General features: G+C 46.5%; 1 protein-coding gene across 1 annotated transcript in view; it reads left to right on the top strand.

Moving 5' to 3' along the window:
* The window catches only part of LOC8040270 (unconventional myosin-Ie), a 350,045-nt gene that overhangs the window by 325,872 nt on the left and 10,086 nt on the right, over positions 1 to 14,087 (top strand). Inside the window, exons 19-26 of the mRNA XM_029979890.3 lie at positions 1,177 to 1,291; positions 2,623 to 2,792; positions 3,419 to 3,478; positions 3,573 to 3,658; positions 4,702 to 4,851; positions 7,935 to 8,086; positions 12,122 to 12,274; positions 13,519 to 13,642. Of these exons, the coding sequence (XP_029835750.2) occupies positions 1,177 to 1,291; positions 2,623 to 2,792; positions 3,419 to 3,478; positions 3,573 to 3,658; positions 4,702 to 4,851; positions 7,935 to 8,086; positions 12,122 to 12,274; positions 13,519 to 13,642 (1,010 nt within the window). The remainder of the gene's footprint in view (positions 1 to 1,176; positions 1,292 to 2,622; positions 2,793 to 3,418; positions 3,479 to 3,572; positions 3,659 to 4,701; positions 4,852 to 7,934; positions 8,087 to 12,121; positions 12,275 to 13,518; positions 13,643 to 14,087) is intronic.

Genomic DNA, 14,087 nt, shown 5'->3' with positions numbered 1-14,087 from the left:
TTGACTGGAAAATTCGGTTTCTTAACCTATCGCGCTACGACTTTGTGCAGCGTTGCCCACAGATGGTGCATTTTTTTTGTAAAATTTGCAAAGAGCGAACTTACCTGAGGAAAAAGTAAAGAAAGAAAAAGGCTTAGCTCCTATGGAAACGCAGCAACGCCACCGGTCTGCAAACAACACGGCACTGTTTCGCACGGGAGACAAGAGATGGCGCAACAAACGCCGCCAACGAACGAGCATACGGCGCCGAGAGCAGGCCTTTTTAGCAGACAATCTTTTTGACTCAAAAGCGGCGCGCGTTCCGCAGGCGGCAACAGTCGCAGAAACAAAAGAGACAGACGCGGTAACAGCAAGGAACTACAGTTCCTTGTCTGCAAAAGGGCCGGCTCTCGGCGTCGTCTGCTCGTTCGTTGGCGGCAGTTGGCGTCGCGACCGCTTGCGCCATCTCTTGTCTCCCGTGCGAAACGGCGCCGTGTTGTTTGCAGACCGGTGGCGTCGCTGCATTTCCATAGGAGCTTGCCTTTTTCTTTCTTTACTTTTTCCTCAAGTAAGTTTGCTCTTTGCAAATTTTACCAAAAAATGCACCATCTGTGGGCAACGCTGCACAAAGTCGTAGCGCAATAGGTTAAGAAACCAAATTTTCCGGTCGATTTAAAGAGCCTGGCGTCTCCTTGTTTCACTCTGTTTAATAGAATTACTGGGACCTGCATTTCAGAAAAACTGCAGAAGGTGTTAGTGGGCAGTTTAGCAAAAGCATTCTCTGTACAATTTGTTTTATTATAAAAGAGTTACTTTCTCAAAAAATTTTAAAATTGTCACAAATTTTACGATCCAGAAAAAGGCACAAGGTTGGTTGTGTATAGTGTATTTATTCGCTAGATCCCTGTTTTTTCTCTATCTAATTGGGGAAATACATCACTTTGGGAAGTAGATCCTGTCGAGGGTTCGTAAGAATAAATCCCTTTATAATTTAATTGTACATTCCTATTTATTGTTTCATTGCGAAAACTTTCCGATGATAAGTCGCTGCTAACTCATCAGTGGTGTATGCAGAGGAGAATTTAACCCCCCCCCCCCCCCAAAGCATTCCTGCCTATGCCACAGTAACTTACTTTGACTTAGATTTTTCATCTAAGTGTGACAGATAAGGTTCTAAAAGATTAATTTGACTTGCAGCTTTTCCTGCTGGAGGAGGTGCGGGAACGCCGCTACGACCAGCACGCCCGTGTCATCCAGAAGGCATTCCGGAAGTACTTTGCCCGAAGGCAGTACCTCAGGCAGAAGCAGCTGGGTGGGGGCTCAGTACTTCCACCTCGAGCACATGGTTGCTGCGTTTGAATTACCTGCACCGCCTGCAACTGCTGCACTTGGTGCACACCGCCATATTCGATTTATGAGTGCAGCCTATCTTAAAACACTACCGGAAGTAAATTGCCCCACACTTTTCCACACCGCATTACAAGCTTTTCTGCACCGCGCTATACTTTTTTGCGCTGGTGGAGGCTGGTGCAGGTAGGTCAAAAGAGCCAGGTATTTGCCGTAGTGTTGACTAACTTACTCCTCTTCACTTTCTATAAATTCTTTTCAAAAGTCAGCTTAGCCACCTTGTCTAAAACTGAACCCGACGATCTATTGGTGTCACTAATGTCACCGAATCCTGGGAAAGTAGTGCCAAGCTCCCCGTATGATCGCCATTTTGGTTCGTGGAAAGGGGCAGTTTCTTCTAACCCCTCTATTCTTGGTGAGCCAATCTAAATTCACTTCGCTGGTGACGGGTAGCTTTAGAGAGACGTCTCTTGAATGCCGAGATTTTGTTATCCACACACTGGCGAAACAAGCGCACATCTTCGCACTTCCTCCATGTGCGGTGCTGGTGCTTAGTTCCATCGAAAAGTAATTTTCCCGTCTTTAAATACGCAAGAACAACAATGCCATTGTAAGTGATCTCCGGAGATAAGCGTGATTGATATGGGTGGATTGCATGCACAGAGCCAAAGATGTTTTTGTTGGTGAGGAACGCTTTCAGTACGGTGATGCTCCAGGTGATCTTGGTGCAACTGGTTCAGTACAACCCTTTCGAAGCTTCGAAGATTTCAATGGACCGAGACGGCGCTTTCCATGGCAACTAAGACTGATCAGCCAATCGCCTTGCGAGGTTTGGTCGTCTGTATGTTACTGTCCGTTTGAATCCGGCTCGCAGGCAAGGAAGGCAATGGTGTCACTTTCCCAGGATCCAGTGACCTTAGACGGCACAAGCCAACTTCTTTGCAGCAGGAAAAGTGAACGTCTTTGAAAGCACAGGGCCAAAATCGTGAAATTGATTCTAACAAGTTGGTCCTTGTACATAGCCGTCGATTCAAGATTCTCCTATCACCGCCATTGGTGCATAGAAACATTGAAGTTTTAAGGCTGTCACTAGATGGCTCTGACTTTTGAAAAGGGCTCGTTGCTCGCCATCTTCTGTCTCAAACGCAGGACCTGACTTGCGCAGACTGTCCAAGTTTTCATCGCTCTTATCGTCTCCGACAATATTTGTGCTTTGTTTGGACTGTTTAGTTGGCGGGGGCACTCCATCAAGTTGCCCCCAAATGCAATGACATCAGCCCTCTATTTCTGCCACAGCCGCGGACATCCTCAACGGCAGGAAAGAGCGCAGGCGCCACAGCCTGAACCGCAACTTTGTCGGCGACTACATCGGCCTCGACCAGCATCCGGAGCTGCGGGTGCTCGTCGGGAAACGAGAGCGCATCGAATTCGCTGAGACAGTCTTTAAGTACGACCGCAGGTTCAAGGTAAACCTCAAAAGCTATCTTTGCTTTTTTTTTTTTAGTAGTAGTCCTGGGGTGTTGTATAGGGCATCTACAATCGACAGTAGCACCGTGAAACAAGCTGAAAACATCGGCGCCTGCACACAGAAAGCTCAGACTTTCATTGTATGTGCATTCGGGTGGTGCATTTTACCCAATAAGATTACAAGACGTAACTCCCTTCGTGCAAAACATGGGACCAGCAAACTTGCCAGGGTCAATGGCAGACACAAGTTTGCAGACAGTCAAGTTAACTTTCGGCACCGTGTCCCGATAGGCTTTGGCCTGGCGAGTTTGTTGGTCTCATTTTTCGCAGGGAGGGATTTACGCCTTGAAATTTCTCCGGGTAAAATGCAGCACCAAAATGTACATGCAGTGAATGTTTGAGCTCTCTATGCGCAGATGCCAATATTTATGGCTTGAGACCTCCCTTCATCCGTTCAACAGTGTGCTCTGATACTGTTTAGGGCACTAAGACAGTCTTTATAAAAAATTTTCTTCTTCATAGCCGAAAGTCATGAGCAGTTAGATATAGATTTTGTTTTGTTTGATTTGTGACCTTGTTGACAAATGTCTTTTCTAAAATATGCCATTTGTACGCATTGTTGCAGCCGGTGAAGCGGGATCTGATACTCACTCCGAAATCGGTGTTCCTGGTCGGCAGGGAAAAGGTGAAGACACCCGTGAAGCATTCGCTTCCTTTCCTTATTTGCGTGGCTTGATTGTGATAATGCAATAAATTTCCATTCTTTGCTTCGATGACAGGTGAAGAAAGGCGCCGACAAAGGAAAGATCAGGGAAGTGGTGAAGCGTCGGATAGACCTTGAGAACATCTCCCAGGTGACCGTGAGGTGAGGTACTTGCTCATCGGGTAAATGCTTTATCACAATGCTCTTACTATAACTCTGAGGTAAACATAAGTTTGTATAGTGTTTACACTGGTTTGACCAGTATGATAGTAGTAAGACTAGCTTTCATAGCTTCAACAAACTTACCAGAAGTTTGGGAACATTATTTTTTGACTGAATGAAGCAATATGCAAATAGGTTGAATAAACAGCCGTTCAAATCTTTAGATTTTGTTTGAGTTAGTTGGATGTAAGATTTATATTGGAGTTTCTAACAGGAATCTTGGGTATCGCCTGTTCAGCTGTAGCATAGATGTGTGAGCTTGCTTGATAATTTTTTATTGGCTGCTCTTGACAGGGGCGGTTCAGCCCAGTTGTGGCAATTGGGATTACCCGAACGCAAGTAGGGGTCTGGCCACTATTACCGTGCCATAAGCATGCAATAAAAGTGATCGAGCTAGCTCACGCATTATATTTAACAGTTGAACACATTGCAATTTGAGAGTAGTATTCCAGATATGGTAGGAAAGTTCAAGACAGCGGCTATGAGGAAATTCTGCATTCTTGCACTGTGCACAGTGAAACGTATAATGTAAAGCTAGCGTCACAACTCTTGTACACCCTGCACTCTTCATGACCGCTAGGGGTATCTCTTGTGCGATATTAATGAGTGGTTTCTTTCTGCATGCTCCCTTTGAGTGTCGACATAAATTTGATCGCTTTGCTCTTGGCAACAGTCGTTTCATGCCGCCTAGTAGATTTCACACCAGTGCCTAATCTGTCTGGTTGTCCTGAGTATTGTCAGTTCAAAAGTAGCTGGAATTGCACTGAAAGTTGTTTGATTTCCAAGTAGTCATATAACAGGACGTGCAAACTATAGTCACCGTCAAGATAAAAATAGTAGGGGCGTGCATGCGTAGCCAGAGCATGGTCGAAGGCACCCGGCGCATGCTGGAGGCCAGTGCTCAAAAGAGGTGCCCCGCCGGTCTTAGTTACCAGTGACTATGTAACTCTACTGTTTTCTGTTTTTTTTTTTTTCTGGAACAGCACGCGTCAGGACGACTTTCTGGTGATCCAAGTGAAGAATGACTACGACAGCTTCCTCGAGTCTGTCTTCAAGACTGAGTTTCTGTTTGCTCTCGACAAGAAGATGAAGGAGAAGTGCCACCGGCCGCTGAATCTTCACTTCGCAGACAGGTGAGCTAGCTGTGTAAGATTCGGTAGCAGGTGCTTCCGATGTATTGGTCTATACTCCACATGAATACTGTTGAGACCGGTTATAACGAAGTCAACAGGAATCGGAAATCCCTTCGCTATATCCACTATTTTGTTATAACCGAGTTGGGTTATTACGAAGTGCAGAAGAGAATGGGAAATCGTGATCGCTTCGCTGTAGCCGCTATTTCGTTATAACCGACCTTGTTATATCCGGTCTCGTTTTTGGACTATAGTCAGTTAAAACTTTTCAGTTGAAAGGAAAAAAGTTTTCCTTAGATAGTTTATAACTGGTGTTTTGTCTGCATGTAAACAATTCTCATGTGCAGCACACCTTGACAAATGCTTGCTTTATGAGCTCACAGAGGATGTCGGATCACACATAAATCATCATTAACATACTCTGCCATCCAAAGAATCTGTCACGTCTCTTCATAATGAAATATCTGGAAAAAGCAAATCTTTGTATATTAGTCTGCAGTCTAAGTCCTGAAAATGCGTCACTTTTTGTAAAGGGAACTGAATGCTCTTTTTTAGACGACACGGCAGGGGCGTTCATGGAACTTTACCTCAATATTTTGAAATTATAAAGCATACAAACTGTCTCTGAAAGTGAGCATTCCTGACACATCTTCCAAAAATGCTCTGCGGAGACACTAGTGCCCGCAAGCCTTTTCACACACTTTCTTTTTTATTCTTTGCACGTCTGATATATGTTCTTCTAATGGCGAATTTGGGTGGTCAGTTGCCGGCGAGAACGAGCCGGCGGAACCGGCAACCAGAAACGCGCCGGCGGCACACCACGTGACCCTCACCACCCGAACACGAAACGCCAGACGGTGACAGTTTACTTTGCCTCTTGCCCGCGCGACACCGCTAGCGAGAGCCTGTCGTCGCATGTCGCCGCCTTCACTCATGTTCCAACGACTTGGATTGGCTTTCGTAGCGGCTGCTAAAGTTACTTCAGATCGGTTTCATTCTTTTGTTCATTTTTTTTCTCACTGACCTTCTCTCTCATTTGGGAAGTGACGACAGCGGATACAGTCTGGTGCCTACTTGCCCGGCCGTTCGGAGCTCGGGCGGAAAAAGCGCCGGAAAGTTGCCGGTGCTTGCCGGAGAACCACCATCCGAACGGTGCGCGCCGGCCGGAAACTGACCATGCGAACACTATTGCCGGTTTTCCGGAAAAATAAGTTGCCGACGATTGACCATGCGAATTCGCCATAACTGTAATGCGCCATAGGAAGTAGCACAGCCCTGACATTGCAACGTGTAGTCTGCGATGAAATAAAGTTGTAACTATACTCAAGTTCACCATTAATCTGACAGAGTATTGGAAGCTATGTGCTTGTTGGACCAATCAGTCACCTGTCTTTTATCACTCGACCCCACTCTTTGTGCATGTGCACATGTGCATGTTCGGAGACCTTAATCATGTGACGCAAACCTGACGGTCGACTGGTTCAACAAACACATAGCTTCCACCACCCTGTTGGCTTAGCGTTGACAGTAGCTGAATTCTTGGCTTCAGAGGTTGGCATTAAAAGCACAAAGTAAAAAAAAAAAAATCATTTTAGCTGTTTTACAATTTGAAAAGTTTATTTCTTTGTGCACATTTTCCATTGTCACATTTTTCTTACGAAATTATATTTCGGGCGGTAAAATCTTTTTCCGAAAGCAAGTAGTGGGTGGCCATGCACCCCTTGTGGGATATGCTCCTTGTTTATCAATAAAATTTTCAACAACAAAAAAATTAACACCAGATTTAAAAGCATGTTCTGAATGAGCTACACCTTAAAAGGGATCTTGCAACTATTGCAAAGCTTTTTTTGAACTGAGACAATCCCAAGGGTTTGTGCACGTGCTTTATACTTTCAAGCACCTGTGTTTTTTAACGACAAATTGGCGGCGTTGGATGCTGTTCTTTCATTCAATGGTGGTAGCATCGCACAAGCCAATATTTTGAAGTCCTATGGATTGAACCCTGTGTGGTACACCATCAAGTGGCTGAGGTAATGGACCTTCTCCGAGAAGCGTTTTGCGCACGCGCGAGCGCCCGATGCCAAGCGGCGGAAGTCGGTACGAAAAATCGAGGAAATTCGGAAGGAGGCTGTATATCAGCGAGTAGAACACGTAACTGCAGCATATATATAATTGTGTTACACAAAAAAAGAACGTCGACGGAAAGGAAAACACAACGTTTGGGTGGACGCCACGGATGCCCCTCTTTAAAGTCGCGTTGGGCAGGCGCCGCTGCTCAGAGAGCGAAGCAACTGGTAGCGTAGCTCCCATTATCGATTGGTAGCTCAGGTAGGTCACTTCCTCGATTTTTAGTTCGTGCAGCCACCGCCTGGTGCCGTCGGTATGTGGAAAAGGTCCATATGTTGTCATTCAAATATGTGCTTTGCCGACCGAACAACACGTCAGGTCACGAAAGAGGCCTGGCAAGCAACGAGAAAAGCAAAGACATGACTCTAGCAATGACTACCAAGCTGGCGGATATTGAAGAAATGGCTCTGACAGTGTTTGTGCTAATAACAATTTGTTATTTACCTGTCTTTTTTTTAGCTCAATTATCTTGCTACAGTGTTTTTCAGTACAGAGGTACCATTTTTTCCTGAACCCGCCAATATAAAGTGTTGATTTTTTATTCCTGCCATCTACAGGTGTTGGAAAGTACTGAACTAGACTTAAAAATATGCACGTAACAGTTTTTGTGCGAGCCATTTTTTAATACACCAAGAGAGCTAAAATTTCAGTACTGGAAAAAAAAAAATGGATAAGAAATTTATTTTTCATTGGTTTTATTAATTCGGATTCAGTAGAAAAAGCAAAAACTTTGTAACAGAATAATATATATGTGATAGAAATACTCCTATTATTTACAGAGAAAAACGTTCCTCAACATGGCCCAATCTATACAGGGTCTATAGGACTTACCTTGTGCCCTTAGGATGAACTTTTCACTGTTTACAAGCTTGCTTTTTCTGTCAAAACTGTGACATGTGCATCGTTTTGGCTAAGGTGGCTCCTCAACAGCCTTTTCCTGTTCGTTTCATTTGCAGACTGGAGTTTAGGGTGAAGAAGGAAGGACTGTTTGGCGGTGGATCGACGAAGGTTGTGAATGTGACGAGCGGCCATGGTGACAAGGCCATCCTCAAGGTCACAGGGGGTGCTCTCACGGTGTCCATTGGCCCCGGACTGCCCAAGAGCTCGAGTGAGTTGCTTGAAATGGTTCATTCTGATGGGCTATTTCGTAATGGCCCACCAATTCTAGTGGACTTTTTTAAAATGTTGTTCTAGAAGGTTATACCCTCCTAGGAAGACGACCATTCTGAGAATGAACCATCCTAGAAACTGTGAACGATCCCCGCAGGTGCCGTCATGTGCTTGCGGTTGTATGGTCACCAGTAAAGTTAACTGTTACAGAGTCAGAACGACCTCAACTTACTTTGTTCCGGTCAGTCGGTCATATAAATGTGTCAGAATTGTTATGACTGGGTGCATTAAATCATTAACCCATTTGCTTCCGAAGACGGCAATCCGCCGTCCGCGGGAGAAAGGGCCAAAGTGCAATAAGTCGGCGAATCGCCGTCGTCCGCAAAATAATTTGTTTCCAAAATATATTGATAGATGGCGACACTTTACAGGCTGTAGGTGTTTTGACTAGTACTTTTGACACCAGATGGTACCACGTACGTGATTATTTCATGAACATTTCGAAGTGAAAAGGAAGAAGTTTGCGGTTCTTTTTCTTTGTATGAAAACATGGCGTCGCGGAAGAGGTGTCGTCTCACCAGCGAGGAAATTCTTGATCTGGTGTTTGAAAGTGATGAGGATGACGACTGCGACGACCCGGAATTTGCCATGGACATCGAAAGCAGTGATTCAAACAGTGACAACGATGCTGAGGCTTCGGACTCAGAAGAACCACTTGATTCTTCGGTGCCCGTCACGCCACCACCATCGAAAGCTCCAAGGCTCGACGCCTGGCAATGGGAGGATGACGACAGTGCCGACAAAGTCGCGAAGATCCCATTCGCCGGAACACCAGGTGTAAAGAGAACTATTCAGATAGCTATAGGGGACAGTCCTACATCCCTCTCAATGTTCAGTGCTTTGATAGGCGAAGACTTTTGGCAGATGCTTGCACGTCACACGAATGCCTACGCACTTGAGAAGCAGGCCTCCTCTCCGGACCCTTCGTGGTTTCCCACAACTCCAGGTGAGATGAAGGCATACTTTGCCCTTTGTATTCTCATGAGCCAAGTGAAAAAAAGCAGCATTCAAGCCTACTGGTCTCAGAGAAGCGTCATTAGCACGCCCTTCTTCGCATCCGTGATGCCCAGGCAGCGGTTTTGGGCGCTTTCACGATACTTTCACCTGTGTGACAACAGCCTGCCAGTTGATGACGACAAACTTCGAAAGCTGCGTCCAGTCCTGGACTATGTTTTGAAGGTTTTTGGCGAATCGTATTCTCCAGGAGAGGGACTGGCGGTAGACGAGAGCCTCATGAAGTTTCGTGGTCGTCTGTCCTACATTTTATACCAAAGCGCGCGCGCTTTGGTATAAAATTTTACAAGCTGTGCGAGTCGTCAAGCGGATACTGCCTCAACTTTTCTATTTACACGGGCAAAAGTGAGAGGACCCCGGCAACAGCTGGAATGCTATGCAGCGAGGCTGTTGTAATCGACCTTGTGGGAGACCATCTTGGAAATGGTCACACCATCTATACAGACAACTGGTACTCATCCCCGCTACTCTTTCTTCATATCAAGGAAGCGGGGTCTAACGCTGTCGGGACAGTTCGGGCGCATCGAAAGAACATGCCGCAGGAGCTGAAAAAAATCAAGCTTCAAAAGGGTGACTGTCGCAGCCTCTTTTCCCGTGCACTGATGGCTGTCACATGGCAGGACAAGAAGCCCGTAACCTTGCTTTCAACCTCCCATGACGCAACAAACCTGACAGACACAGGAAAACAGAGAAAAGACAACCAGCCAATCCTCAAACCCCAGGTTGTGCTTGATTACAACAGAGGTATGGGAGGCGTCGACCGTGAGGATCAGCACATGACATCGTTTCCCATTATGCGGAGATATGCCAAGGGGTACAAAAAGATCTACGTCATGGATATAGCTGTCTACAACAGCTATATACTTTGCGGAAATACCACAGGCAAGAAGTCTAGCTACACGGACTGGAAAGTCGACCTCGCCGAGCAGATCGTGGAGGAGACGGTGTTGCCCGGTTACAAGCGACGGGGAAAGCCATCAGTGAGTGCCTCGCCGATGCGCCTAGAGGGATGCGAATGGGCGCATTTCCCTCGCCAGATCCCAGCCAACGCTACGAAACCAAACCCATCTAGGCGGTGCCACGTCTGCAAGGTCCAGGGCAAAAGAAGTGTGAGCCGCTGGGAGTGCGAAAAATGTGAAGTCGCTCTTCACATGCCCGTGTGCTTTAAGCTATTTCACACTCGAAAGTCTTTTAAGTGCATTCCGTTATCCTGTAATTCAGGATTGAAATAAAAAAAAGTTATATTCCTGTGACGTTTTTTGCGGAATTTATTAAACTTTTTCCTCGGCGCCGCAGAAGGCACGGGCACAGTGAAAACGGGGCGCGGTATACCACGCGGAAAGGGGCCGCATCATAGCGGAAGCGAAGGGGTTAAAGGGCAACTCCGCTTCATTTTTGGTTTTGAAAAAACAATGCAGTACTTTTCAGTATCGCCTAGGAAGACCACACGTCAGATATTACGACGCAGTTCTGTCTAAATGTTTCTTAAACGGTCCGGCAAACTTTGCAACTCGCCAAGTTGCCGAAATCGGCTGACTCGAGCGGGCGAATTCAGGCGCAACCAACAGCGCAGTCAAGGCTACGGCATGGGCGGAGCCAACATTAAGCTAAACGTCATCACCATGGCCCCCTTTTGCTTGTTTTTAGTTCTCCGATCGAGCGTAGCGCATGACGTCAGCAACGTTGCCTCTCGGCGCTCAGCGGTGTCCACGTGATTGGCGTACGCGCCTGCGCAGTGCGCTTCTTGGGAGCAGACCAACCGCCCGCCATGGTCCCGCCTTTACCGCCGTCTTCCGCGTCACAACCACTGTCGTCGTCTCACCGTTTGTGATTATTGCCTCTCGGAGTTTCGTCCACACTATGGACACCACGTGCGCAGAGTCGCAGACTTATGCCGCAGTAGTGCAGACATCGTCGAATGCCGTAGACTCCAAAACGTGGCGAAGAGTGCGGTGTAGACGACGCTCGCGCCTGCCGCACGCCCGCCCCCATCCCGCCCGTTGTTGGGCCGAGGATCACGTGACATCTCGTACCACGTGATGGCCATGTACTTGGCGGCCCGAGGCCAATGTTGCCGGACGGAGCCGAAGTTTCGGTTTCGATTTCCGCTCGTGTTTAAAATTAGATTTAAAAACATATATCCTATTTTTCGCAAAGCAAACGACGTAGTGTCTTTTACTACGGCTTTTTAATTCGAAATTACTCATTATCCCGAAATCTTCGGAATAGAGCGGAGTTGCCCTTTAATATCCACTGCCGGTAGACATGTCACTTGCATTGGTAGCCTGGTATCACTGCCACGAACTTGTCATAATTTGGTTTTGGTCCCATATTTACCTGGTAGTGCCCTAGCTGTAAGTGCAACAGATGCAAGTCGTTTTACTGGTGAACAAACTAAAAGTGGCCTGTGATAAAAAAATGGCAATTAGAATTGAAAAAAAAAAAAAAAAAATCATTAGTACATTTTAAGTTTGTGTGAGTTCCGGTTAATTAAACCATTAAACCAATCGACCCTTTGCATGATAGAGAAGTTTACCGCAGGGGCTCTCAAATCTTTCCATCTTAAGGAATACACATCGTTACAATCAATAGTTGAGGAACCCTTCCCAGTGTTGATGCAATGAAGCAGTAAAGAAGCATACAAACCTTGTAAAAATTAATAGTACACATACTAAGGAGTGTCTTGTCACATGGCCGCGCATTAATAAATGACTCTTTATTGCATCGATGCTTTATTGCTTTACTGCTCTATTACATCAGTGCTGAAACTGGAAGGGGTTCCTCGGCTACCAGTGCTAGGTGCTCCTCGAGATAGGAAAGTTTTCCTGCTCTGGGGAACTTTTGGATTTTCAGGACGCCCAATTTGAGAGCCCATGATTTGCTGGGAGCAGGTGCAACCATCTTTACGGTGAAAGGGCGCCAAGTGTCAAATCTAATTGTCCGATGTCCGATTTGTCAGAGCCCTCGGACAGAATGACCCACCCGAGTCAGCGGTCAGGAGTGTCCAGGGGCGTGCAGAGAGCGCCGGCGGACAAGCGGGACAATGCAAAGGCAAGAAGTGCGGCGCAGCAGAGAGTCCAAGGGAACCTTGCAGCTGCTGTCGGAGCCAGAGGTGAGTTCTTGTTCTCTTGCAACCAATCTCAAGGGTTCAGGGCTCGATAGTTTGGAAGGCTGTTGCAAAGGAAAGAAAGTATAGTATACCTGCTAGAGCCACTAAGTAAGGTACACTTAGAGTGTCGGTGGGCACCGCTATTCTGGTGCTAGTGCCGAGCAGGCACAGTTGGCAATTGTTAGGATTTGAAGATGCGACCACCTGCCGCGGACTGTTTCAATGTTTCCGGAGGACAGAGCAGCCTTCCCTGCGAATTCAAGTAGAACTTCCGATAACTGGCATTAGTGATTTTGAGCAGCAAAGTAGCTGAAGTGTTATTACTCTTGTATGTACTCACTATACATCTCCTCTAGCTGCACACCTTTCCAGCGCTTAGTATCACGCTGGCTTGAAATGCTGGGCTGTGGATGCATGTGTTCCGCAGAGGAGCGTAACTGTGCTCTCTAAGAGCGCGTTCCACAGGCCTGTAGACAAAGGTGGCTGCATGCTAAAGGCGATAATCAGGGTGGTTTATAGTAGGGTTAATTTATGCTAAAAAAACATTTTGCAGATGTAACTTCGATGGTGTCGTTACGTAATAAGGACACTGCGGTGGTCACAACTGCTGGCGTCTGACCGTGGTGCTGGAATGGTGATGGGCCCCGAAAGGAAACTCTTGAGTCGCTGCTTTTTCTGCGACACTGACGTTCACGTGTGATCGTCATGCGATGCCGTAAGGTGACATCGTGTCACATCGCGTGATGCCATACCGCCGCATGACGTAAGGTCACGCGACACCATGACGTTGGGTAAACGTTTGAAGAAAAAAATAACTTTTTTTTTTCGCAAGCCACATGCGCCCATGTGCTTGTAATTCTTTCTGCTGTGATCCAGAGGATTTTCCCCAAATTATAAAAACAACACTCCAGTGATCTGCCGCCAGGGCAGGCCATGGCCATTACAACTTACTTAGCTTGGCTTGCTGCTATGCTAGACAAGTGATTGAGCAGTAATGGTATTTAAAGCAAGAGACAAACTTAAGATTTAGAAGTTTTACTTTTTAAATTTGAGTAGCGGCATCCATGTTGCAATAGTCTTGGATACATTGGAAGGTTTATGCATAATAGTTTGTTAGTTAGGCTCGCTAAAGACTGCCTTGGAGAGTTGCAGGGCAAGAAAATGTGCTATAGCCAATATCTTCTTTTGAAAGAAGTATATGGTTGCTCTGTAAAAGTGTGACCCTTTGGTTTCCTTTGCATTCGTAGCTCCACTTCGGCACGCCCCAAACCTGCCACAGTCCAACCAGCCCCAGAAGCGAGCATCATCGGGAAATTCCTCCGTTGCTGACTCTGCGGACTACATGAGGCCACCAGAGGCTGGAGTTTCGGGGTCAGTAACAGTTCCTCAGAAAGTTATGGGGTCTGTTACACATACCACATATTCTGGTGTATAACTAGGCTGTAAACTTTCCAGTTCTAACCGAAAAACAGCTAGCGGTTTCAAAGATACAAAGTCGGTTAAAACCCTGGAACACCGGTAAACATTTGTTGGTGTCGAAAGTACAAAAGCGGTTAAAACTGAAAAACCAGCCTTGGGTAGTAACGCATGTGGGGTCGCTCTATTATAATCGCTGCCCGATCAGTAGAGCCCTGCATGGCCCAGGCGAAAATTTTCAACCGGGACCAGTTGGTCCCAGTTGCAACTGGTTTATGGAACAATTCCCAGTTGCAACTGGTCCCAGTTGGAGTCGTCCAACTGGTCCCAGTTGGAGTTGGTCCCAGCTGGAATTGGTCCCAGTTACAACTGGTCCCAGTCGGAGTTGGTACCAACTCCA

The sequence above is a fragment of the Ixodes scapularis genome, unplaced genomic scaffold, assembly GCF_016920785.2.
Source record: "Ixodes scapularis isolate PalLabHiFi unplaced genomic scaffold, ASM1692078v2 PGA_scaffold11__112_contigs__length_91849675, whole genome shotgun sequence".
In the NCBI taxonomy this organism is placed as follows: domain Eukaryota; kingdom Metazoa; phylum Arthropoda; class Arachnida; order Ixodida; family Ixodidae; genus Ixodes; species Ixodes scapularis.
Note: the sequence above shows the minus strand (reverse complement) of the source record. Positions and strands in the feature narration are given on the sequence as shown.